This window comes from Lygodium microphyllum, chromosome 17, assembly GCF_053477565.2.
Source record: "Lygodium microphyllum isolate KBCC chromosome 17, Lygodium_microphyllum_v1.1.10, whole genome shotgun sequence".
Lineage (NCBI taxonomy): Eukaryota > Viridiplantae > Streptophyta > Polypodiopsida > Schizaeales > Lygodiaceae > Lygodium > Lygodium microphyllum.
This window is the reverse complement of record NC_141151.1, coordinates 30,163,306-30,189,602: the sequence shown is the minus strand read 5'-3', so window position 1 is coordinate 30,189,602 and position 26,297 is coordinate 30,163,306. Positions and strand designations below refer to the sequence as shown.

The 26,297-nt window shown below is 42.3% G+C and overlaps 1 protein-coding gene across 7 annotated transcripts in view; it reads left to right on the top strand.

Annotated features, from left to right (window-relative positions):
* The window catches only part of LOC148021740 (uncharacterized), a 265,301-nt gene that overhangs the window by 207,848 nt on the left and 31,156 nt on the right, over positions 1-26,297 (top strand). For 6 of the 7 annotated variants that reach the window (XM_087697265.1, XM_087697262.1, XM_087697269.1 and 3 more), the window contains one exon: positions 18,028-18,192. The exons of the other annotated variant lie outside the window; for it this stretch is intronic. In XM_087697265.1, coding sequence (XP_087553391.1) covers positions 18,028-18,192 — 165 coding nt within the window. The remainder of the gene's footprint in view (positions 1-18,027; positions 18,193-26,297) is intronic. 7 annotated transcript variants of the gene reach the window in all.

The following is a 26,297-nucleotide window of genomic DNA, read 5'->3' as shown; positions in this document are numbered from 1 at the left end:
AAACTCCAAATTTGTAGGTTTTATGTAGTGATATGTACGGCTAGTTTTCCACTTTCTATGCTTTGGGGATGTTGTATAGTTAGACTATTTAGGTTCCTATTCTAGTGTATAGAGCCATACGATTGTTTGTGAGCCCTCCTTCAGTGGCAATAAAGCACCATCATAGGCACAATAGTGTTAGTGCTCCAGCTCTCTGGGAAGCCTTTGCACATGGCTTTGTTAAACATGTAAGCTAGTAGTCTTGCCACGAAGTCCTTAGCATGCATCAAGTGCTTTGCTAATCCATTGTAATCTTGTGCCTTTCCACTACCTAGTCTGTCAATAGCATCTTGGACTCTTTGTAAAAAAGTGGAAGTCTCTGGATAAGGATCATGTGGATCAAGGAGAGAAACTGGCCTACTATTGTTAAGAGCCTAGGTGCACATGGCTCCTACGTATTAGATGATGTAATGTGTGTGGTTGGGCGATGCTATCTAAAAAGCCTCCAAGCCTCTCTAGAATCCTAACTCCAGAATAGTTTATATAAGTCCCTCTCCAACTAGGCCAAGCACGCTCTCTTCTTCCGCCGTACATGACGTTTGATGAGTAGCTATGGATGCCATGTATCTCCAGTTCTCCTCTTGTATCGAGGATCTAGCATCGTTGTGAATGCCTTTATTATTATTCTTCAAGTTCATTCCTTGTAAGTTGTGAGGTGATAATCCTTGTCCTTGCCAAGTTTTTGCCACTCTCATAATAATTTGACAAGACTATATATTGTGATCATGCTTGGTTGTAATGGATATAGTGATGGAAAGTGTCATCACCACCTAGCAAAATATTCAAGAATAAATTCAAGAACTTCGTAATAATAATATGCAATTACAATTGGAGAAACTCCAAGCTTTGGGACTAGCCATACAAGACCTTTAGAATCAACTCCGAGAACTCGGAGAGGCAAGCCTACATCAAAAAAGCCCTCTAACATCTTGTAGCCACCCTTCTAGTTACAAGAAGAAGTCAAAGGTCAACCTTGATGGGACCAAATCAAAGTCCAAAGGCTTTTTGTAGCAAGTGCGGTTGTTCATCCACATGTAGCGTGAGTGCTATCATGATGATGCTTCTCAAGTGGGACTTATCGACACATTGCTCTAAGGTACATCCCTTTCTTGGTTTGTATCCTTGCTTTAGAAGGAATCTCCTCTACTTCAAGATCTCGAAGCAATTGTTCTAGAATTCTCAACCACCTTTGGAGATACTAATAAAGCTAAAGTTGCTGAGACCAGAATAATGAGTCCACAACAAGGATCTAGACAAGCATCATTTTATGCATTCACATTCCAGCAACTCACTTTTGGCGTGAAGATTTTTTGTTACCAAATTTCGTTGGGGATTGAATGATGATGTGAAGGATCTCTTGTTGACAATGCCAAAGGTTCATACATTAAGTGACTCTATTGGAGAGATCCTTGACAATTGCCTATTGGAGAGATACCAAGAAAAGTGTTGTGGGGCTCTATTAAGTCTAGATACCACGATATCAATGAGCTCCCAGGGTAAACAAGAATTCAATGTGGAGCCTATGCAGAGTGATTCAACTCAATTCAAGCCATTGTCAACTCAAGAGAAGCAACAATGACGTGATCTTGGATTGTGTTTGTATTATGGAGGACTTGGGTCTATTGCTCATTGTTCTCCTAATAAGAAGCTACAAGTATGAAGCTCTATAGAGTCGAGCAACCAACAAGAGAAACCAGATGCATTGTCTCAACACTTCTTATCATGTCCTTCCAGGGAATGCACTAGTGGTCAATGACCTATGAGTCAACAAGCCAGAGATGATGTCTCCAAGCCCACCAATTCGTTTCTCATGTCTTTGCTGAAGGATTAAACTATGTAGAATGGAGATGCGCTAGGGTTTGCAAAAGAAAACACAGTGTACAACCACGAGTGAAATATAGTGAACTCAAACAAAAATGTAAAAATGCAAAAACATAAAAACATAAAATGAGGATAACTGAATAATAAATCAATAAAATATTAAAAATGTATAGAAGGCTCAAGGGAAGAGCTATCCAACAGTTGGTGGCTCTCGTGGGAGCTGCTGAGGGAGGCGTTGATGTGTGTCGTTCATCAGAGATGGATCAGAAGTGCAATAACCACTAGTCAAGCAGAGGCTGATGAAGAAAAGTGCTGAAAATGCAAAAACGACCTGCTGCAGATGAACACGAAGCTCAAGCCAATTATGAAAAAGTGCTCTAAATGACAAACAGCAGCAAGGCAGCCTGTTCAGATGAGACCGCAGCAGTCCACTAGGTCATTATGATTAAGGCAGCAGCTGGGAACACTTGAACGGGGATTGCAGCAGTCAAATAGAGAGCTGGAGTGATAGCGACAGCAGTTGAAACCAAATGCAGGTGTGGACAGCCTTTGGATGATCACAGCAGCAGCTGGAGATGATTAAGAATGAGTGAACAGCAAACAGAAGGACAAGCTGGCAGCCACATGATGATGAATTGGGGTGAGATGCAAGTGCCCAAGCACACTCTCTATTTATAGATGAGGAACCAACCAAAAACTGGGGAGTTTATGGGACACTAAGACACACTAACTACATTGTTTGAGTTTTGCAAATGTTGAATTAGCTAATGAAGGTTTAATGTGCAATGCCCCTTAGATGAGGACCCAACCAAAAACTGGGGAGTTCATGGGACACTAAAACACACTGACTGCATTGTTTGAGTTTTGCAAATGTTGAATTAGCTAATGAAGGTTTAATGTGCAATGCCCCTTTTTTAGCTTAATACAAACTAGATCTATGGCAAAGGATCATCCATGTTAAAACTGAGGGCTTTACTGGCATCCCCTAGGCAAGAACAAAGACCAGCTACTGTCTATTACTTTGCGAATTGAGTTTTCTCCTTCATTTGGCTGTTGTGCGTGTTCTTGTACTTAGTTGACTCTCCTGGCCTTGCTGGTATTTTGACACTACTTGAGGGGCAGGTGTGATTGAAGTGAAAGGGGAAAAGGCCAGTGTTTCAAATAGGGCAGGCAGCTGACATGGCAGGCTGCTTGGGCAGCAGGGCAGTGCACAGGTAATGGCAGGAGGTGGAGCAGGTCAAAATGGGCAGCGGAGCTTGAAGGCTGGTTGCAAGAGGGTTTGGAGTGATGGATGGCACTCAGGAAGAAGCAGAAGTGCTAGGCGGCTGGATGATGGAGCTTGCAGGCTGGTGATGAGGCAGTCTAGAGTGGCAGGTGGCACACACTGATGGTGGCAAACCTAGATTGATGACACAAGGCTAGGATGCTTGATGGTGGCATCATGTTAGCAGTTCTGCTTGCACGAGTGTGAGGAAAGCATTCTTAGAAATGTATTGGTCACAATCTTGCACACCTCTCAATACAAAGTTGAGAAAACCAGGACTTCATGGTAGGGAGGAATTGATGAATCTCTTGCTCATAAATATTCGAACCTAATAATAGGGTAGCCTATGAATCCCTAATAGTCACAGAAAATATGTGACAAACACAGCTATAAGCCTTCCATCAGACACAACTCTGTGCATCATCTCTGAGATTTTTTATAAAATTTACAAACTACAGCAAAGCAACTAAACACAGCCACAAGACCTACTAGACACAACTATTGATATCATCTCTCGGATTTTTCAAGAAATTTCCAACTATAGCGAACACATATTGGCCTTGATTCATAAACTTAAAGCATTTACCAGAGAGCACAACATCCAAGTACCTGCCAGTGACCTCCTTTGAGCACATCCCCTGTGAACTGCACCCCCACCCACCTAAGCTGCCACTGCCCACACCTCCCTGCTTGTCTGCAGCTGCCACCACCTTCCCCTTTCTGCCTCCCCCTGCTGCCACGTGCTGCCTTGCTTTTTCCCACACAGTATGCCTCTCCACTGTTGCCCCTACTTCTCCCGCATTGCCTTCCTACACTGCTTGTTCAATGCTGCCTGCCCCCTGAGCACCTCCTTGGCACCTCTTGCTGATGCCCTTGCAAACACTCCCCCTCCCTCTTTTCGCTGTTCTGCTATTGCCAAGACACTTGCCTCTCCAGGCCCCATCGCCCCCCTAGCACCTCCAGCTTGCTAGAACTTACTGCCCCAGCCACCCCAACCCCTCATGCCACCTCCCTCTCTTTCTGCATTGGCTCTATCACTGTGTAGCAGCATTCTCATCAGCTCTACAGCAGTTTATCTAGGGGGTCCTCGGAAGTACGTGCAATGGAAACCTTTGATTAGACACCTGTGCAGTCGAGGGGTGCCCCACAATCAAACAGCTTGAGAGTCATCCTCTTTGAGCAACAATTTCAAGTACTTTGTGCCATAGAAAAGAAGTTAGAGAAAACCACAGTCTACAAACAGGTCGTGGGTTACTCTGCTTCAAGAGCATAGCTTCAAGATTGGCTTAGGTCCACCGTGAGCATCAGCACCTCATGGATAGTGGAGGTGATGCTAATGGGCGAATGCAAGTTTACGATGCATCTCTCCTTAGGAGATCTAGCGAACGAACTTGTTGAAAACTTCCAAATTGCATTTGCTAAGTTTGTAATTTACATGGTTCCATGGCAAATGGGTTCTACCATGGTTTCCACAAACACCTTGTGACTTGTCACCCTCCTTTTCCCTAGGCTTACAGTCGAGTACTACTAGCTATAGAGTGTTGAGAAACCAAGTCATTCAATACATTTTTCCCTCTTCATGCCTATTTTTGGTTTTCATTTATATCCCCAAAAAGGCTTTCTAGGTCCCTTTGGAGAGTTGGAATGCCACCCGAGAGACCTCTTTCAGAGGTGCCACTTGAAAGACTTCAATGGACACCACTCAAGACAATTTGTGCCTATAAATATGGCACTGGCTCCACTTGTTCACTATCCCACATTCATTCCTTCCGACGTCCTATCACTTTCTTTTCTCTCTCCACTGTTGCTCACACCCCACCCAGAGGACATTGCGGAGCATGGTCTCTATCTTCCCTTGCACTAGGCACCCTGTATTCCACACCTTGCAAGGTGCTTTTTGGGCTGCAGACTCTCTCCATAGCATCGAGACATTTACAGGCTGTGTTTGGGTGGTGCATCATCAAACAACCATCTCCTCCACCAAGCGTCATCATCCCTAGTTGTGTTTTGAGGTCTGGGCCTTCCCCACATCGAGAGTATCTCCAACAAGCACCTGTTACTTCATTTGAGCTGTATTTTGCAGCTCTTTGCTCATCTAGGATCTAATTCCCTCATCTAGCCATTGTGTTGATCCTCATCTTCCGAAGTACGTGTTCATAGTTGATGATCATCTTCTTCCACTCCAACGGCCTAAAAGGACTATGTTTCACTCCCTCAACAACTATCCTTTACCTTTAGCATTTGCCTTCAATATCCTATTTCTAAAGGACTACATTTTGCTCCCTTCATTGTGTAGATTCCCTACAAGTGGTCACATGATATAGACAGGACAATGTAGTTATCTTTGAAGCTTAATTCCGTTGCATCAACTTGATTCATCATTCATCTTCTTCTTCTTCTATGTTTTCTGAGTTTCTTTTCTCTCTCAATGTTTGTCGTGCACAATGCACACTTTGTGTTTCTCCCTGGAAACCCTATTGTCTCTCTGGTTTGCTTTCACAGCAATCATATTTTGACATGGTACTAGTATTAGAGGCACTCAGAGAGCCAAGAAGATCCTTTGCATTAGAGAAGGCAAAGACAAGTTGCAAGAGCAGCAAATCTTCTAATTACCCCCCATTTCCACCGCATAATTGAGAGTTCTCCTTATCTTCTTCTCCCTCCCACCCTTCCTTTTACAGGTTGACACTCTAGTGCCATGGCTTCTCCTGACCGACAATCCATTGGGTGCTCCTAGTGTGGCAAGAACGGTCATACTACCAAAGACCTTTGCCCCCCATACCACCGAAGCACACACATCTACCACGCACTTCTCGTGCCGCATTCCCATTCTAGGCCATAGAGATCATTCTACATTGGCTATTAGACTATTATGCTCCAGGCAATAAGACGCATCCAATGTGCACTAAGTTCTTATGAGCAAAAGGAGGATCATTAGGTGGCACAACCTCTTGGAGATCGCCACAATGCATTACGGAGGTTTCCATCACTTATTTTCAGGTCCAATGGCTTCCATGGCCATGGCCTACAGTTCTATAGTCCGTTCCACTGAGAGATAGTGATTGTTGGCTATCATCGTCTCATCAGTATGCTTCTTCGAGAGATAGAGACTGTTTGACTTCTTCCTCTTCTTTGTCTTCGCGGTCCACTCCACTGAGCAACAGTTCGTGTTGAATTCAGACATGTATGAATCATCATACTCGATGTCTAAAAACATCTCTTATGAAAGCATATGATACGTCATTTTATACTTGACATTTTTTTGCCCATCAAAAGAGAAAGGCCACGACTACCCCAATTTGACGATTTCATTCCAGCGCCCCATTTGCAGCAGTTTTTGCCTCAGTTCTCTGCGTTTTTCCTACGTGTGCAGCTTACCCGGTCAGCTCTCAACCTGCATGTGTGCAGCCAGTAGTATTCAGACTTCAAGGATCAGCATGTGCAGGAATTCAGCTTCAGGAGAGTGTGCTCAGCCTATGTGAAAACAGGGCAGCATGTGCAGACTGCAGTGTGCCCACTGCTGAGTACTCAGCCCCATCCTTTCTCTGATCTCAGTTTTCCAGGCCAGCATGGTTCGAAAGCAAGGAAAAGAGTGGCGATTTGTGACTAAATTGCAGAAATTGAAGGATGGACAGCGTATTATGCAAAACAAAGATTGTTCCCACAAATGGAATGGTGGCCCCACTCGTATCCGTGCCCACATCTTGGGACTGGAGGGATTGGGGGTTGATAAATGGTCTAGTGCACCCCAAGATGTAAAAAGTGTAGTTCATAGATTGCATGTAAGTGCTCCCATGAGCTTACAGGATGCATTGGATGCGAAGATTTCTGATTTGGAAGATGCATCAAGAAGTGCTAGTGCTAATTTAGCTACTTATTCCTCTCAAGCTAGTGATACTCATGGAATGATGCCTAAAAAGGGCAAAGCTAATGCTAGGGAAGGCTCCTTGTTTCAAAGTTGGGACATACAAGCAAGGAAAGAGGCATCAATTGCCCTTCGTCGGTTCTTTCATGCAAAGGACATTTCTCATTCAAGGGTGAGGGAGTCTTTACTTTTCTTGACATGGTGAAGGCAATTGGAAATGTTGACCCAACCTTCAAGGCCCCTTCATACCATCACATGTGCACTAAAGAATTGGATGATGAGGTCAAATGTGTGCGAAGAGATTTGCTTAATCTCAGAGAGAAATGGAAAAGATATGGCTGTAGCATTGTTTGTGACGGATGGTCTGATGCACGTCGTCAACCCATTATCAATGTAATGGTTTCATGCATGTTTGGTTCCACATTCTTGTGATCAATTGACACAAATGGTGAGTATATGTCAAGACTCAAGAGACTACATATTTGAAATTCTTAAGAGCGTCACTCTTGAAGTGAGCCTTAAAATGTAATCAAAGTGTGCATGGATAATGCAGCCAATTGTGTTCATGCTGCTCACTTGGTTGAGCAAGAGTGGCCAACCTTTTTTTTACACCCGTTTCCCATGCCATTGCCTTGATTTTTTTACTTGAGGATATTGGAGAACTTTCTTGGGTGAAGCCTATTTTGGAAGAAGCTGTGCAGATTGTGACAATTGTCATATGAAAAAATTACCGTTCTTGCCTTGTATAGAAGATACCATTCTTGGAAGAAGCTATGTAAGTACGGAGAGAGATTTATAAGACTTGGAGGTTTTATAGCAATCGACAAGATATTAAAGAGGGGTAGAGGCCAGGGGTTAAGAGATTAATGCAATAATCCCCTGTGATTGGCTAGCCTTGCCACATAGAGTTGGTGTAGCAAGGAGAGGGATGGTGTCACAAGGACGTGAAATTTTGATGTATTGCTTAGCATTTGATTAAGTGTTAATCAAAGGTGCAAATGTAAGGTGGACATGTGATGTGCAAGTTATCTATTTCACAACAATGGACCAAGAACCTTGGGATGCCATTAGGTATCAAAGGAAAAGTTGTAACAAGTTGTACTTGATGGAAACTAGGTGGTACCTAGTGGTAGATTTTGGCCTATTAGCCATTAATGGTAGCGGTGACATTAGGAACTAGTTGTTAATTAATTAATGCCTAGTTCAAGGGCTAATAAATGCTCAAGCTTACTTGAATGGCATTAATTAATTAATGCCAATTCAAGGGCTAATAAATGCTCAAGATTACTTGAATGATAAATTGGCCTAGCCAATTGAATTGTTGGTTGGTATAGTTTCTTGTAAAGCAACAATTAATAATTAATTTAATTTTCAGAATTCATATTCTAAAAATTAATTTGATTGGGCTGAAAAATGCAATTAGAAGGCTACCGCTTGGCAAAACCTCATTCTAGCATTGTGGAGGTTAGGAGAGCAATAGAGAGAGAACTGCTACTACAATCTTCCAGCCATTGGTGATCAGCCCAGCCATGGGAGGCTATCAAAGAGCTGCCCCTAGCTGATTAGGAGGCCATTACAGGCAGACATTGTCTATAGGCAGGGGACAGAAAGTTTGGGGCCCATAAGAGTAGATGACTGCATGTGGGGCTCTTGTTGATGATGAGCTGCAATCAATCAACCATTCAAAGTAGGGTAGCTCTGAATTTCAGCCAATTTTTAGCAATGATACTTTGAAACTTCTCTCTCTCCATCTTCGTCTCTATTCTCTAAGCCAATTCACAGCTTCTCTCAAGATATCTCAACCAAATTCAATCCCAAGAGGGATTGAAGAATTTCTACTGCTCAACCCTAATTCGCAACAGAAATTAGGATTTACCAGCCACCATGGGAAGAGTGCTCAAAAATTGGGACCTAGTACTTGAACTTTAGCAACTGAAATTTGGGGATTTCAAAGAATTTCAAGAGGCTGAAATCAAGAGGCCAACCAGTCGTATTAAATTTGGGTTAGAATTTGTCATCCAAGGAGGAGATTGAAGGCAAATCCCCAAGCAAATTGAGAGTCAAATTGGTTTGAAGGATTGTAGTTGTTATGGAGAGCAAGATGTATTGAAGATTGAAGGAGGTCAAGCTATATCTTAGCGTATTTCAACCTTTAGCGATAGAAGTTAAAGAAAATACCTAGAGGGGTTCCAATTTTTTAGGCCAACTAGGTGTTCAATGTCCAAGATTAAATGGTAACATTTGCATTTTCCGTTTATTTGAATTTTATGCTTGTTGTAATCAACACTTAATTAGGTCATTACCACTTGAAAGGTAAGGCTAATTTAGTGCTTGTTGTAATTAGTGCTTAATTAGGTCACATTACCACCCATCCTCCGAAACCAAGGCTGGTTTTTGGTGGATATCACAATTTTCACTAATGGGCGTCCCTTTGCAGGTGCGAGTTAGAGTGAGTGTGGTGTCCCCTTAAGACTTTCTTATTGTATTGGAGGTTGGTTGGCGAGCTTTTGATAGATGACAACAAGGTCTAGACTTTCCCAATATCCCTTGGAGGAGAATTTGAGTTATAGGCCTTCAAGGAAAGATGTGGTAGTTGGACCCACTCATAGCTTGGTCAAACATACAAGCGTGGCATCTCTAAATCTAGGAGGGTCAGCCTTTGGATGAGTTGGATTGGGATCCATGAGAGTAACACTAGCTAACCTCCATATGTAAAAGTGTTTCCTCAAAGCTATGTAAAAGTGTTTCCTCAAAGCCAGTTTGAATGTATTGGACATGAATCACTGACCATCCACTCAATATGGGATTGATGGCCAATTTCATACCCTTTGGTTCCATGGTCTCGTTTGATTTGGTTATAAATCAATCTCTTCTTGGCAACTTGATGCCACCTTTGCCCCCAAAAACCTTTTCAAACTTCAAAGAGGTTGTAAAATTATTATGTGTGAGGCATTGTTAAGGGGGCAAATGATAGTCTTTTTTGTTTAATAGCATAATCAAGTTTGATTTCCTTGGTCAAAAGCATAGTTGTGTACTTATCCAAGGTCCATTAGCCCCAAACTCTATATTGTAGAACCACCTGACACTATTGGCTCTACACCCAGAAGGGGGCAGAAGTAGAAATAAGTCCACCTCAATTAAGGGCTCCACTCTCCTAAGGCTACATAATTACTGAACAATTGATGACTTTCATCCCCCGTCTATGTGTGTTGTAAAGAAATTACAAAGGGAGGACATCAATAGCATAGAGAGATAGTGAAACCAACCTCCTTCTCGGATAGGGTGGTAAATAACTTGACTAAGCACTATTTATAGCAAGCATAAAATTCACATAAACTGAAAATGCAAATATTACCACTTAATCTTGGACATTGGTTGGCCCCAAAATTCGTGCCCCTTATGGTATTTCTTTAATTTGTGTTGTTAAAGGTTGAAGTACACTCAAATCTAGCTTGATATCCTTCAATCTTCAATGCATCTTGCCGTCCATAGCAAGTAGCAAGCCTTCAAACTAATTTGCCCCTTGGTTTGCTTGGGAATTGGCATTCAATATGCTCCTTGGATAACAAATTCTGCCCCAAACTCAATGTTGGCTGGCTAGCCTCTCGAAACTCTCTAAAATTCCCAAATTTCAGCTACTTAATGTCAGGTACTAGGCCTTGAATTTTGAGCTCTAAACCCTAATTTTTATTGTAAATTAGGGTTTAGCAACAGAAATTAGGATTTAGCAATAGAAATTCTTCAATTGCACTGTTCTTGGACTGAATTTGGCTGAGATCTTTTGAGGCAAACTGTGAATTGGCTAAGAGAATAGAGAGGAAGCTGAAGAGAGAAATTGCAGAGTTTTATCACCAAAATTTGTTGAAATTGAATGCTGCCGTGCTGAAAATGGCTGATTGACTGTAGCCCACCATTAACAGGAGCCCTACATGCACTTGCATGTCCTTGTGGGCCCCAAGCATGCTGTCACTTGCTTGTAGACAGCCTCTAGGTGCTGTCACTTGCCACCAAGGGCCTCGTGATCAGCTAGGGGCAGCTCTTTGATAGCCTCCAATGGTTGGGATGATCATTCATGGTTGGAAAATGGCAGCAGCAGCTCTCTCTCCCTCTTCCAACCACTACAGTGTTCAAATGAGGCTCTAGTATCCTTATATAGCCTTTCCTCACTTGTATGGTAAGGTTTTGCCAATTGGCAGCCTTCTATTTGAAATTTTCATCTATTTTCAACCCTATTAAATTGATTTTCAGAATATTAATTCTGAAATCTACTTTAATTTTTCATTCTTGCTCAAAAAATAACTATGCTGATCAACAATTAAATTGCCTAGGCCAATTTTTCATGTAAGTATTCCTAAGCATTCCCCTAGAAGTGGTATAAATTAATGCCAATTCTCTTGTCTCATCCTTGATACTTAGGGCTAATTAAATGGTCTAGTCCAAAATTTGACACGAGGTATTACCTAGTACTTGTCCAATATAACTTGTTACAACTTTTGCCTTTGGCACCCACTTACATCTTGGGGTCCTTGCCTGTCATTGTGAAATAACTAACTTGCACATCACATATGCACCTCATGTTTGCACATTTGAACACTTAATCAAATGCTAAGCAAAGCATCAAATCTCACATCCTTGTGACAGACCTCCTCCTTGAAATCCTTGCAATGGCCATCGATTGCACAATACGTGTCGAAAGCATTCGTTGGCACTACTAGAAATACATGTTGGCTACATAGTCAAATATATGCACCTATTGCCTAACCATGCTCATGCCTCTACATGTTTGAAATTCCTATCACTAATTATGATTCATGCACATTAATCATTACCATTGTTAGAACTATAAGGGGTGCATGCACGTGTCAAAACCCAATACTATCACCAAGGCAAAGTAATGTATAAACTAAGCATAACCAATGCCTTGTAGCAATGGTGTACCGCATGATACTCTTGTAAACCATACATGAGCTAAAAACCACATGTAACTAGGGCAAATGTATTTCTCTTACATCACCTATAAATACACATTGCATGCCAGAGTGGAGGTGCAACCTCCCCCTTGAGCATCAGGTAATACTCTCGATCTTCTATGCTCTGCTAAACCTAAATGAGCCTTATCCTAACTCAATCGACACTAAAACACGTCAAGGTAAACTGCAACACTGAGGGTGATTTGTGAGGTCACCTTCCTCCGTCCATTTGCATCTTTGCAAAGGTGAAATAATACTGAAATTACACCAAGTAGCACATGGAAACTTTACCTCCACTAGGTCGTCGATCTTTTTCCCTTTGGGGTATGGAGATCCTTTATACTTCCACATTGTTGCAATTCTATCTTAACCAACATGAAATCTTGCATCCAATTGACTATCCCTACATGTATACATGACATGCTAGGAGCACCATATGCATTAGGAAACACTCCTATTTGCATACTTTGGACCATTGCAATGTGAATGTGCGTGGGAATTTGCATACTACTAGCCATACCAAGATACATTTTCCCATATATTGGATGCATTAATAGCTACATTTTCCCTCATGACTAGCACTATACAGAGCATTTGCATGACCATGACCCGCATTAATACCACGAGTCCCAAACATAGTGGGATGCATATCTACATGGCCAAACTTGCCACTTTGTGCCCCAACATCATGTCAACGTTTCTATACATTCGGCTTTTCATTCCACTTGCTATACCCAAATACATTGAGCTTGCATACCATGCATAGGTGGCTGCATACCAAATACATTTAGTCCTTGCATCTCCATACCTAAAGCATTACCAGCCATTACTTCTAAAATTGAACCACCACCAAAGTATTGAGAGTGACCCACATTAGCTTGTATGCCTTGCTGTCCATAATCCGATGGATTGACACTTCCAAGTTAGCCTTGCATATGCATCAATTGCCCCATTGGCTTCATTTGCTTATGCTCATTACCCACATTTGGAACATCATGCCACAACATTGGAACTTCCTTCCAACATCTTGTTGTGCTGAAGCCCTTGAAGATGATTTTCCCTTCTTGCCTTTGCTACCCTCTTTTGGGGAGTTCAAAAAGTGCATAAATTGAAGATCTTTTTGAATTACACAATCATTTCAACAATTGTACTCAGCTGATCTTTAAAATGGTCATCAAATTCCTCTTCCTCTTGTTGGTCATCAACCTCAAGAGGCTAGAAGAACCCATCTCTTCTCCAATTCCCTTATTGTCAACTTGCTGCCCATGTTGCATGTGTCATTGGAACATGAAATTGGGAGATGCTCTAATCTTGCTAATAACATTTGATTAAGATATTAATAAAATATACAAGGTTGTTTAGTACATGTGATACACATGGTAGTTATTTTGTGGTAATAGGCCGTGAACACCAAGGATGCAATGGGTGTCAAAGACAAAAGTTGTGGTAAGTTATGCCAACTAGGTTTTGGTGGTCAGTTGGTGTCAGTTTTGACCCTAAGACAGTTGTTTGGCCAATAAGTGTAAGTGGTGATGCTAGAGACTAACATTAGTTGATTAATTAATGACAATCTAAGGATCAACAAAGGTTGGGGACCACTCCAAGTTTCAAATGGCCTAGCCAATTTAATTATGGATGAGCAATTTGATTTTGGTACGATCAGAAGGGCTGAAATTAATTTTCATGATTATGTAATTCTAAAAAATGGTTGGATAATGCTGAAAAATGGGTTTAGAAGACTGCCACTTGGCAAAAATTTCCATGCAAACTGAGAAAACGTTTTTGGGAGCAAGGCCTCAGCCATGTAGTCAGTTTACAACCAGGAGTAGAGAGAGAGGGAGTAACTCGTCCATTCTTTTATCAGAAAACAATAATCTGCTGCTGTAGAAGACAACCATCCAAGGGAGTGAGCAGGGAGGGAACAACAAGGAAACACCTTCCAAGGGCTGGCAATAACATTACTAATCAAGTGACAGCATTTTGGAGGTGCCTAGGAGTAGATGACTACATTAAATGCAGCCTGGAGTAGGGAATAGGCAGATTTTAGGATTTTCTCACAGAGAAAATGAGATTTCTCTCTCATATTGGCTTTCTCTCACCTTCTCCAACCCATTCTTAGGAGATTTCAGCATTTCCCAGCCATTCTCAAAAGAACTTACCCATATTTGGTTGACAGCCAAGAGATTTATGTTGTAAACCCTAAATTTCTACAAAAATTAGGGTTTAGTAGCACCTCAGGACCCATGCCATCAGAAGAAGACATCATACACTAAAATCAACACTTGAAATTTGTGAATTGTTAGGGATTTCAAATGTCGGTTTTGAATTAGCCAAGGAGATCGTGGAATCTCAGCTTATAATACATCCATTGGCAATTGAAGCTAAAGAAATATTGAAAGGGGTGCCAATTTTGGGGCCAACATGGTGCCTACAATCCAAGATAATTAAGGTAAATTGTGCATTTCAATTTATGTTTATTTGCTAATTGTTGTAATTAAGTGCTTGATCAAGGAATTACCACCTTTTCCAAGAAGAAAGGTTGGTTTCAGCATGATTTGTCCAAGATCCAATATTGCATTTCACCCTTCATTATGCGAATTTTTAGATTAAGAGGCATCATCACTCCCTAATTCCATTCCACTATTTGAAATTCTCGCTGCAATACTTAGGTGATTAGTATTTCAACAATGGACCATTGGAACCAACCTTCCGTCTTTGATAGGGTGGTAAATAACCTGATTAAGCATTGTTTGCAGCAAGTATAAAATTCACATAAACTAAAAATGCAAATGTTACCACTTATTCTCGGACATAAAACAACGTGTTGGCCCCAAAACTTGCACTCCTTGCAGGATTTCTTTAACTTGCATTGCTAAAGGTTGAAGTACATTGAGATCTAACCTAATCTCCTTCAATCTTTAAGGCATCTTGCTGTCCATAGCAACCAATAAGCCTTCACACCAATTTGCCCCTTGGTTTGCTTGGAAATTGGCCTTCAATATACTCCTTCGGTGATAAATTTTGCCCCAAACTCAATGTTGTTGGCTAGCCTCTTAAAAATCTTTGACATCCCCGAATTTCAGCTATTGAATTTCAAGTACTAGGTTCTTAATTCTATGCACTCTTCCTAGGGTGGTTGGTAGACCCTAATTTTTGCTATATATTAGAGTTTAGTAGTAGAAATTCTTCAATTGCACCCTCCTGGGATTGAATTTGGTTGAGATCTCTTGAGGGAAGCTGTGAATTGACTAAGAGAATAGAGAGGAAGTTGGGGAGAGAGAATTTCCTCGCCAAAATATGCTGAAATTGAATGCTGCCCTACTGAAAATGGTTGATTGACTACAGCCCAACTGCAGCCCACCATTAACAAGAGTCCCACGTGCATTTGCTTGCCCTTTTGGGCCCCAAACTTGCTATCACCTACCTATAGATAGCCTATGGGGGTTGTCACTTGCCCCCGATGGCCTCCGATTAGGTAGGGGTAGCTCCTTGGTAGCTTCCAATGGCTAGGTTGATCATGAATGGTTGGATTATTGTAATAATAGCTCTTTCGCCCTCTCCCAACCTCTACAATGCTAGAATGAGGCACCACCAATCCCATATAGCCTTTTCCTCACTTGCATGGGAAGGTTTTACCTAGTGGCAGACTTCAAATTGTATTTTTCAGCCCAATTAAATTAATTTCTAGAATATTAATTTTGATTTTCAGAATATTAATTTTGAAAATTAATTTAATTTTTTATTCTTGCTCAAAAAAATAACTATCCAAGCGAACAATTAAATTTGCTATCCAATATGTTAGCCCTTGAACTGGCATAAATTATTTAATTAATGTCAATTCTCTAGTGTCACACTGACACTTCGGGCTAATTTAATGGTCCAAGCCAAAATTTGACGCCAAGTTCCACCTAGAATCTATCCAATATAACTTGTTATAAGTTTTGCCTTTGGCACTCACTAATGTATCAGGGTCCTTCACACGTCACTGTGAAATAACTAACTTGCAGATCACATGTGCAACTCACATTTGGACATTTAATCAAGACTTAATCAAATGTGAAGCAAAGTATCAAAAAATCGTGTCCCCATGACATCTAGCATGTCTACAAGGCTAGATGTACAAGAAATTGGCAAATAGAGGACTTCTCATGCAGAGATTGTTAGCCAGTTTAATGGCTATTATACAAGGGCTACCAAGGTTGTCATAATGTGTTTTCTAGAGCAAGAGTTTAAGGTGACAAGATTTCTTGTACATTTAGTGTTTTTTTTCTTGTATGGGGAGGCGAGGAATTCAATTGGGTCTGTGGAAGGCACACCTCCCCTTGGTGTTCTTTCTTGTGTAGCTACTCCACCAAATTGAGCACAACACGTGTGTAGGTAGTGAATACTTTCCAATAATTTATTTTTCACATGATATGTGCTTGGTTTTGCAAATATGAATACTGTTCCCTAATGGGCATGAGATTTACACAGTTGTTCAGTCAAAGCTTAGAAATCTTGTATAGATTGTAGTTGTTAGAATTGCTCTACCAACAATATGTGATGGTGACAAAATTAAGCTTAAGATTCAAAATTCCAACATAACCTTATACTCAATGATTTGGGAAACTCATGTTCCTTCTTGCAGTTAAGAAGTCTCAAACCAGGATGAAAAATGAGATTAGTTGCTCGTCTAATCATTCTCCAGCTGTATTTTTGGTTTACTTTTCTCCATTTCATCTGTTCACTGGTTTTGGGAGCTTTGGAAAGCCATAGCGAGAGCAGTTAGGAGATTCTCAGCCATTTTTCCAGCTGTACTTTATCTTTTAGCTGGTTCTTAATGCATCCAAGAGTCTTCTCCCTTGGAAGTTCATTCATGTAGTTTTCACCTCTGGGAGTTACTAAGAATCAGAGCTAGTCTGATCAACCATCAAAACACAGTGTGTCAACTTTGAAGCCCTCAGTTTCCTCTACCGTTCCTCCTCAGTTTCCACAGCCATATTCCTCCACTGTGCAGCTTTAGAAAGCCCCAAAGTTCTAAAATCCCACTGTGCCTTCTTAGGTATTTGGGATTCTAGTATTTTTTCATTTAGTCATTCTTCAAACAGATTAGCACTATAGACTGTTAGACTGGCTTTTTTTAAAAAGTCCTTGTACTAGTTATTTTCCTTAACTGCGACCACCCTGGTAGATGTCTATTTTCTATGCACATTGGACTGGTAACTCATCTTTTTTTGAGAGCAAGAATAGTAATATAATGTACAATCATGAGTCTTGCTCACTAATCGCATACTTCAGTTGTGCAACTAAGGTAGATTGTGCAACTAAGGTAGATATCCCATCATCAATACGTAACAAGACTAGGGAGGAGGAAGCATTCCCCCAGGTTGGGGACCCTGGCAAATGGTTATGTTGTATCCTTATATTATTTCATGTATTAGAACTGGTACTTTTCTTTTCTTGAAAACGATGTAACCATTTTCCAGAGTCAGAAGCTTGCTTACTAATCGAGCACAACATTGTGTTGCAAGAAATTGAAATTTCTATTGATGACATTATATCATCAATAGTTAATGAGAGTAGGGAGGTAGCCCCCCAGGCCAGTCACTCTCAGGGGAAGTGTCTGATATAATAGGTTGGATTAAAAACCAATTCGGCAAGTTGTAACACCAAGTTCTCCACAAAGGGTGCTTGTGTTGATATAGCTAAGAAAGCCTCTCTCCACCTCTGTGCACAATCAGAGCCTCTCTGCAATGTCTCCCTTTACAACCTCAAAGAAGATATTGCATGTTTGAACACATATCAAACCTGAGTACACTATTGTCAGTGTTTTCACGCATAAAAAGCACATTCTTTTGTTCTCCTCGGATTGTCAGCACTCTGATGAATAGCAACTGTGTTCTCCTAGAATTGTCAGCATTCATGAGTTACACAGTATAATGATATGATCATATAAGCCACAAGTCTATTGTGAATGATGGAACATTGTATCTATTATTTGTCTTAGAACGAGCTTCATGCTTGTTAGAGACCTTTTAAGCTCTGAGAAATCTTAAAAATGGGAGTTGTTTTTCTCATTTTTGTTTCAGACATGTGAAGACTTGGGCATGTATAGCACTGATGTAGAATGCCCATGCTTTGGCAATGATTGGGAATGCTACAAGCCTGCACAACTACACTTGTTAAACCTACTCTCACAAAGCAATGGCTGTGTTGTACTCTTGACAGGTGGTTTAGAGTATTCAGACATCAGGGTATGTTTTCTCATTCCATTTTGTTGAGTGCCTAAATATTCCATTTTGTTGAGATCCTGAATATCATTTTCTTCACCCTGCCTCTTCTGCTTCAGTTGTTGCACCTGTTGTTATTTAGGAAACGAGTGTCAGGAACATGAACCTCCTGTTTAAGAGATGTCTATTTCTGTATCTGCATTCTTCTAATGTCATATAGAGCAATCAATATTGGAAGTAATCTAAAGTGTTGTCAATTAGGTAATATCCTTCTAGTGGGAGATCTCAATGAATGAATAGGGTAAAGGCAAGTCCATTCACCTGATCATAGATTGAAGCATGCATAGAAGGAAAATGTAAAGGTATGATAGAATGTGTCACTGATGCCTGTTGGGATCCCTGCCCAGGGAAGGAATAGGAAAATTGGAGTTAGAAGCAAAACAGGGATACTATAATAGAGTAGAAGAGTATGAAAGGGATTGGTGCTTTTCATTTAAAATGAGACTTCTGAAGCCAGTACTGAAAACATGCTGGCAAACAATCCTCTTGGGGATACAAGAAGAGAAAACATCTGTCAAGTCACTGAAAATTGCAGTTTAATTAATTACATTTTCCTGGTACTTTTATTGCCCTTATTTCAGTCCCAAAAAGCATTTATTCAATACGGACAAGACTCCAGATTTTTCAGTAAGACAACCGCTTAGAATGATCTATAAAAGGAGGACTCAATTTCACTGCCACATTCATCACTTATCCTTCGCTTCATACTCCTATGCCAGCTCTTTCCCCTTCATCATCCTCTCTCCTCTCCACCTTGCAGCTGTCCAGCTGCTTCCACCTGCTGGAATTGCAGCTTTGCCCTTGGCTGCTGCCACTCTGATCCTGGTGATGCCACCCTGCACTCAGCAGCTGCCACCTTCAACCTGGTGGTGCCACCCAGCTACCAGCCCTTGGAGCTGCAGCCGACTGCCATGGAGGTCCACTGGAGGCTTCGTTTTCTGTTTCTATCTGCCATGCTACAACTGGTGGTTCCAGCCTATTCTGCTGGCCTGTGTTTGGCCCCTCCAGCCAGCACTTCTGGTGCTGATCACATATCCAGAACTGATCTTCATCACTGCACATAGCTGGACTGCTCCAGAAAAATCAATCTGATGGTTTGCTGCAGTCGGGACTTGGGATCTGTCACAGAGGACTCCCCTCAGCCCGCTCCCATGACTATGGTGGTTAACTTGTTGGAAAGCCTCCACTCATTCACATTCTTTTCTGAGTTCTTTGCAAACTCTCATTAATCATTCAATCATCATCTTCTTTGTTTGCATTCTTGTTTGAGTTCAATGTGCATCAGACATGTTTGTACACAATGTGCATCAGACATGTTTGTACACTTTGTTTTCTTTGCAAACTCTAGCATACCATCACATGGAAGTAAAGCCAGTGCTCTTATGAAGAGCAACATGTGCAACTAGCTCGAGAAGCTAGGTTCGCACGAGCAGCACACATCTAACCCTTGATTTTTCAAACACCCTCACATTTGGAATCTACAAGGTCAATTCAGGCTTCTCTTTCTCTGGAAACCTTAAGGTAGCATTATTCTTGTTTTTTCCAAGAAAAAAAATCTATTAATAACACATGGAGAAAACCTATGGCAAAATACAAAGTACAAGAAACTTGGTGAACAGTAACTAAGTACATCACAAATACAGTGGTTGTGTGAATGATCAATCAAGTGGGCTACAATGCCAAATCATCTAAGGGGCATTATGGAAGAGATTGTACGAGTCCCATATCTGCAAAAGTGTCTCTTCTCGTCTACATCCCTATAGAGCTGCCCTACATCCTCTCGCATCTCCAATGTACGGTGTGGATGATCTCTATCCAAATCCTCAACAAAGTCTCCACTAGGGATACATCCTAAAGGTCAATGACATGAGTGCATCTCACGTTCCAGATGTACTACTAGGCTATGATATTGGCAATCAGCTCCCATTTGTGACTGTGTTTGTGGGTCCACTACACATGCGAATAATTTGGAGTAGGGATCTGTTCAAATGTTGTCCAATTCTCCCTTTCTCTCTCTTTCTAACTTTTATCTCTCTTTTCTTCTTCTATCTTTTTTCTTTCCCTTTGTCTCTTTATCTCTTACCCTCTCTCTATCTCTCTCCCTTTTCCTCCTTTCTATCTCTCTCTCCCTCTACCTATCTCTCTCTATATTCTCTTCTCTCTCTCTCTCTCTCTCTCTCTCTCTCTCTCTCTCTCTCTCTCTCTCTCTCTCTCTCTCTCTCTCTCTCCATCAACCTTTCAGTGCAATAATCAAATGACCCCTTTTAGCCTTATAATGCAAGGCTTATGAGAAAAGAAAAGCTCCCTTAAACATCCTCATAACCACATGTTGGACCTCTATCTGTGACCTAGGCTACAGTCCCCCGAGGTCGTCACAATGGTTTCTGTTGTGCCATGAAATATCATCCTAAGGGCTCTCTTCCATACCTCATGGGCTCTAGGGCAATCTTATAGGCAATGTCTCTATGTCTCCTTTGGCTTGCCGCATCTTGTGCATGCTAGTCGGTCCCTATCATACCCAAGCCATGTGCCATCTGCCAAGCTCTTATGAGCTACAAACCATAGGAAGCGAGATATCTTCCTAGGCCCAAAGTTATCACGTAGCCTCCTCCAAAAGTCATACAAGAACTCGTTTGAGATTTTCTCTATGTACCAATTGGAGGTGGGTGTTGTGCGTGCTTTGATTGTATGCATTTAAATTTTATATCCTCCTCTCCAACTTAGTTATGTAGCCAACAAAGGCTACATTACATGGTCTATCAAGGAATGGATCTCTCCATAACCACTCTCTGTGTAATCTTTGTAAAGGCCTCCTCTAAAATGCCCAATATGTCCTCTGTCTCAAACATTTAGTTAATGTTGTCTAGTCAAAGTCCTCTGATTGGAGGTGGCCGTCCTCTTGAATAATGACCGATCCAAGTTTGAGAAGTGCTTGTATTTGTCTGCCAATATGGTGAAACTCCCACCATCAATGCCTCAATCATAGCTCTAGCTCCCCTCAGACCCTGTAGTCTCTGTCTATGAATCTCCTATGGTAGCTCTTGGAATGTAAATTTGTTTGCCATTAGCACGACCTATAGAGAGAAAACCCTCATGCATAGTTACACGAAACGCCGTTTTTGGCGTTTTAGAAACGCTACAACGTTTCTAGAAACGGAAATGCCCAAGAAACAACGTTTCTGCAGACTGCAATTTGGGGCAAAACTTTGGCCCGAACGTGAGCGTCCCCAGACTCCCACATTCCAGTCGACTTTTCATCTGCCTACGTTTCTTCTCTCCACTCTGTCGGGCTTGCTCCTTTGTCGACTGAGGACTCCAAAGCTACGCGCACACACACACACATTCTCTCTCTTTTTTTTCGTAAAAGGTAATTGTATTAATTACGAAAAAAATACAAGATTACTTGATTACAAGATACATGATGACCCTAAGCCATCATGTGAAGAGGTTCCAGTACTACGAGTTACAAAGTCATGGCAAAGACGCGGAGGAAATTGCCATATGCCAGGGATATAAGTCCTCCCTAGAGAGCATGTCAGAATGCTGGAGAAGATCTAGCTGCCAATACAAGAGGCCCTTAAGCGTAGCAATATGCCGCTGAACATTATAGGCGGAATCAAAAAGAAAAGCATTCCGAATGGTCCAGTTATGCCAACAGTCCAAATATCGATGAAAGTGATACATGAGCTTCATATGTGGCTGTGCCGGAGTGGGGTATTTGGGCTGCCCAAAAACCCAATCAAAGGGGCGTAGTGTGAAACCAACCACCGCTCGCCAAACGGCTGACAAGAATAACCAGACTTTCTTAGCGATGGGGCAAGAAATAAATCGGTGCCGGGCGGATTCCACAGTAGTGGCGCAAAAGAAAGAGTTGCCATTGGAGATTCGTCGCTTGGAAAGAGCTGAAGCAAGCGGAAAACCACCAATCATCACTCTCCAAAGAAAGACCTTATATTTGAAGGGTGTCTTGTTCAACCAGCCCTCCATCACAGTTGCCCTCCACCATGACCGGGATTTACGCAATCCCCATAGAGTATTCGCTTTAGTAACCAGCCATTGATGATCTTTAATCAGAAGATGATACACTTGGTTAGCAGAAGCTTTGCTTAAATTCAGCTTGCCTTCGAAGTCCCAATCCTGCCAGGGATGATCGGAAGCAAGGGCAGGCAAGGGTTGTCTGCTCTGGAGCACCATCAAAAGCTGTTCCCATAAATGTCTATATCCACGAGGGATCCTGAAAAGCCTCCTAGCTGTACGAAACGATATTAGCACATTGCAACTGGCAAGGGTGGCATCTGCGAGACTAAAGATATGCCCAAACGTGCCATCGGGTTGAATTGTGGTCTAAGCTTGTGTTTACCTTCCCATGAAAGTAATCGCGAGACTGCCAGCAATTCCAATTGAAAAGAATTAGTAGCTATGCGATCCTCCGCTGGATGCCACTGAGCCTTCTGGAGGACCAGTTTCGAGGAACATACCAAATGTGTAAGCAGCGATGAAGAAGAACTGGAGAACCGCGAATCAGCATTAAAAACATGCCACCAAGAACTCCGGATTTGGGTATTGCCATGCAGAAGCCCATGATCCTCAAGAAAATAACAGGCTATAACGACCCACGGATGATGATCCGAGCACATGGCACGGAAAAGAGACCAACAGAGTGCCAACATGTGAGTTTGGGCATGTAAAATAGCCCCTCCACCCATGCGTTTGGGGGTGCACGCATGCGATCAAGAAATCCAGGAAATACCTGCATGCAATGAATCCTTTTTCCATAGCATGAAACGAATAGACTGAGTAAGAGCATTCAGAGTCGTAGTAGTCCAGGGCAGCAATGGCAAGAAATATGTGAGCATTGGCAACATAATTGTCTGGGCTACTTTGAGGCGAACATGGAAGGGCTAGGCCTGAGACTTCCAATACAGAAACTTAGCCGCCATTTTCTGAGAAATCCTCTGCAGAAGCTGCTTTGGGGGAACATCAACACCCGAAGGGTACCCAAGATACCTGACAATGGAGCCAAAAGGAACAACCATACCCTGCCAGTCCAAGGACTGCAAATCGACTCCATGCAGCTGAAAATGGCTGATTTGAACTCATTGATGCGAAGGTCGGACGCCTGACCAAAGAGAGCCCAAACATCCAATGCTTTTCGAAGGTTATCCTTGTCCGCATGCAAAATCATAAAGCTGTCATCAACCAAGGATTGACTAATGAAGTGCTATCCAGAAGGAAGCGACAATCCAACCAATTGAGTAGAAGCTGCCATATGAGATAACATCGAAAGAACTGGATGAGTCGTAAGGACAAAGAAGAGAGGGCTCAAAGACCACCCCTGTCTGACAGAGCGGGCAAGGACAAATGGCTCAGTAACACCTCCATTCAGCATGACTCGCGAAGACGCCGCAACACTGATGGTGTAGATTAGACAAGACATCCGAGCACCAAAGCCCATAGCAAACATAAGTTCAGCAACGAAAGAGTAGTCCAAATAGTCAAAAACCTTTTCCAGGTCCAATTGAATCAATACGACCTCCTGATTAGAATGCCTTGCATAATCAATCGCAGGTTGCGCATTTCATACATTATGCAGAATGTTTCGGCCCTTAATGAAACCATACTGGAGAGGGTGCACAATAGCAAGGAGATGCTTATGGAGCCGATTCGCCATTACTTTGGAAAAGATTTTATACATAGAACTCATCAAAGAAATTGGGCGCCAATGTTTCAACATAGACGGCAAAGGAACCTTTGGAAGCAGTTTAATAAGTCATTCTTTCCATGAGGAAGGCATGATCCCCGTTTCCCACACCTGGTGAAACAAAGCCTTTAATGGTTTCGCCAGTTGGGTAGCAAAAGCCTCAAAGAACTCATTGGTGAGACCATCCCAACCCGGACTTTTATCCTTGGGCAAGTGTAACAAAAGGTCTATAACCTTTGTCTCACAAATATGTGACTCCATAGTAGCTTGCATGTCCTGCGGAACGTGATTGCGGACCAGGTCATAAAAAACTGAACGGGCCAGAGTAGTTTGGGCTGAAGGTGGAGAAGTGGAACCAAGAAGGTCGTGGAAATAATTCCTACACATATGCACAATAGTCTGCGGATCAAGGATCAAGTGGCCTTCTGCATTCTCGAGTCTGGTCATATTCTCCCGAGCAGGAGAGGCATGGAGAGCTCGAAAGAACTTATGAGTTTGACACGCACTATCTTGCAAAGTCTCCGTCAGATGTTGCAATTTGGCCTGCTGATACGATTTCAACTGAAACTCTTTAATAAGATCAGCCACCCGCATTGCCAGTGCTAGCAGAAATGCATCATCCAGAGTGTCCACCAGTAGAGAACAAACCAAAGCCAGCAGGTCCTCTGCTGCTTATCGACGCCGCCGACAAAGAGAGGCATGATGGATCCCATACTGTCGAGCAACCCACTGCACATTAGAGAGCAATCTTTCAAATGAAGCAGTGCCCTGAGAGGAGAAGTCCAATAAGAATCTATCAATCAATTGCTGCATATAGCCCTGAAAGATTGCATGCTTCAAGTAAGACGAGTTGAAACGCAAAGGGAGTCTCTCCAGAAATTGCTTGAAAGGTGCAATGGGTTGTGCAAGCAGCTCAAGCTGCAGAGGGAAATGGTCCGACAAGGCATATTGCTGCAACACTTTCATTTCCAGCATCTCAGGAAGAAAATCATCATTCTGCATGATGTATATGCGGTTCAACCGCACGACCATGTTGTTGCATACTCGGAAGAATGGAAAGTAAACCCTGTAGAAGACGAGTGTAGCCAGGACCAGAGATCTTGCTTAATAACAGCAAGAGCCAACTCATGCCACATATGACTTTGCGGCGCGTCCATTACCGAATGCTCCGATGTGGACTGGGAAGAATCAACACACATATTGAAATCCCCCATCAAGAAGCCCCGTCTGCCAAGTGACAAGGAGGTCTGCAAAGTCTGCCAAAACTCCCGGTGAGATAAAGGATCATTCGGAGCATAGAGGCTGAGTAACCATAAGATCTCCCCTTCGAATAAAATTTCAATCACCAGAAAGCGGCCATGCACATCATTTTTAATAAGAACAAGCTGATATTTGTCATGTACAATCATGAGCACACCCGAATAATGCATGGCCTGTGTCTCTGCATAGAACAAACGAAAGCCATGGCAATCCACAACTTTTCCGGCTTCTCCGTGACTCTTGTGCTCAACAGTACACAAGGCATCCCACTGATTCTCATGCAATACAGTCCACATGGCATGTTGCTTGTGGCGAGAACAAATTCCTCGCACATTCCACGTGGCTATTTTCATGTGTATTCAAAACAAAATCAGGTACGAGGCACAGCTTGCCTCGATTTGACTTTTTCTGCGAGAATGTCCAGGACTCCCTCATCCAAGAAATCCGCCAACACACCAAAAGAGTTCTGAGGACCAGATTTGGAGGTAGACGGCATATCTGCTAGCTTGGGGATGGAACGGGGAAAACGACAATCCCACGGGGTAATGACATTGCCTCTGGTATCAAAAGCCAGCTTAGTAGGTGGACCCTTTGGACAATCCGAATACATTCTCCTGGTGGGCTGAGGACGGGGGGCAAAGGAAACCATAGCAGGAGCAGAGCGCTTTGAAGACAACATTTCCTTCCTGCGCATATAGGTACGTATGGAATCTTGTGAGGTAGTAGGCACAGTATTCTCCATGCCAGCAACAACCGTGTTGCCTTTTTTTGCACGTACTTCAATCCAGTCAGTGGCACGGGAATCCAGACCCAAAACCTGTTGTTTACCTTTGTCCAGAACTTTAGGTGGGTGGATAGCATCCAGCAACGGAGCATCACACACCATATCTTCCATGGGCAGCGCAACATGGCCAGCATCTGAACTGTGTTGCTGCTCCGGGCATTTAGCCATAAAATGCCCCAATTGTCCACAGGAAAAGCAATGTCCTGCAAAATTGCCCCATTTCAAACAAAAGTGTAACGGATGCATGCCGGAGCGATTGAGACGTAACCAAGCAGGCCTTTTTCTTGCAGTGTCCCATAACATACACAACCGGTTGCGATTCAC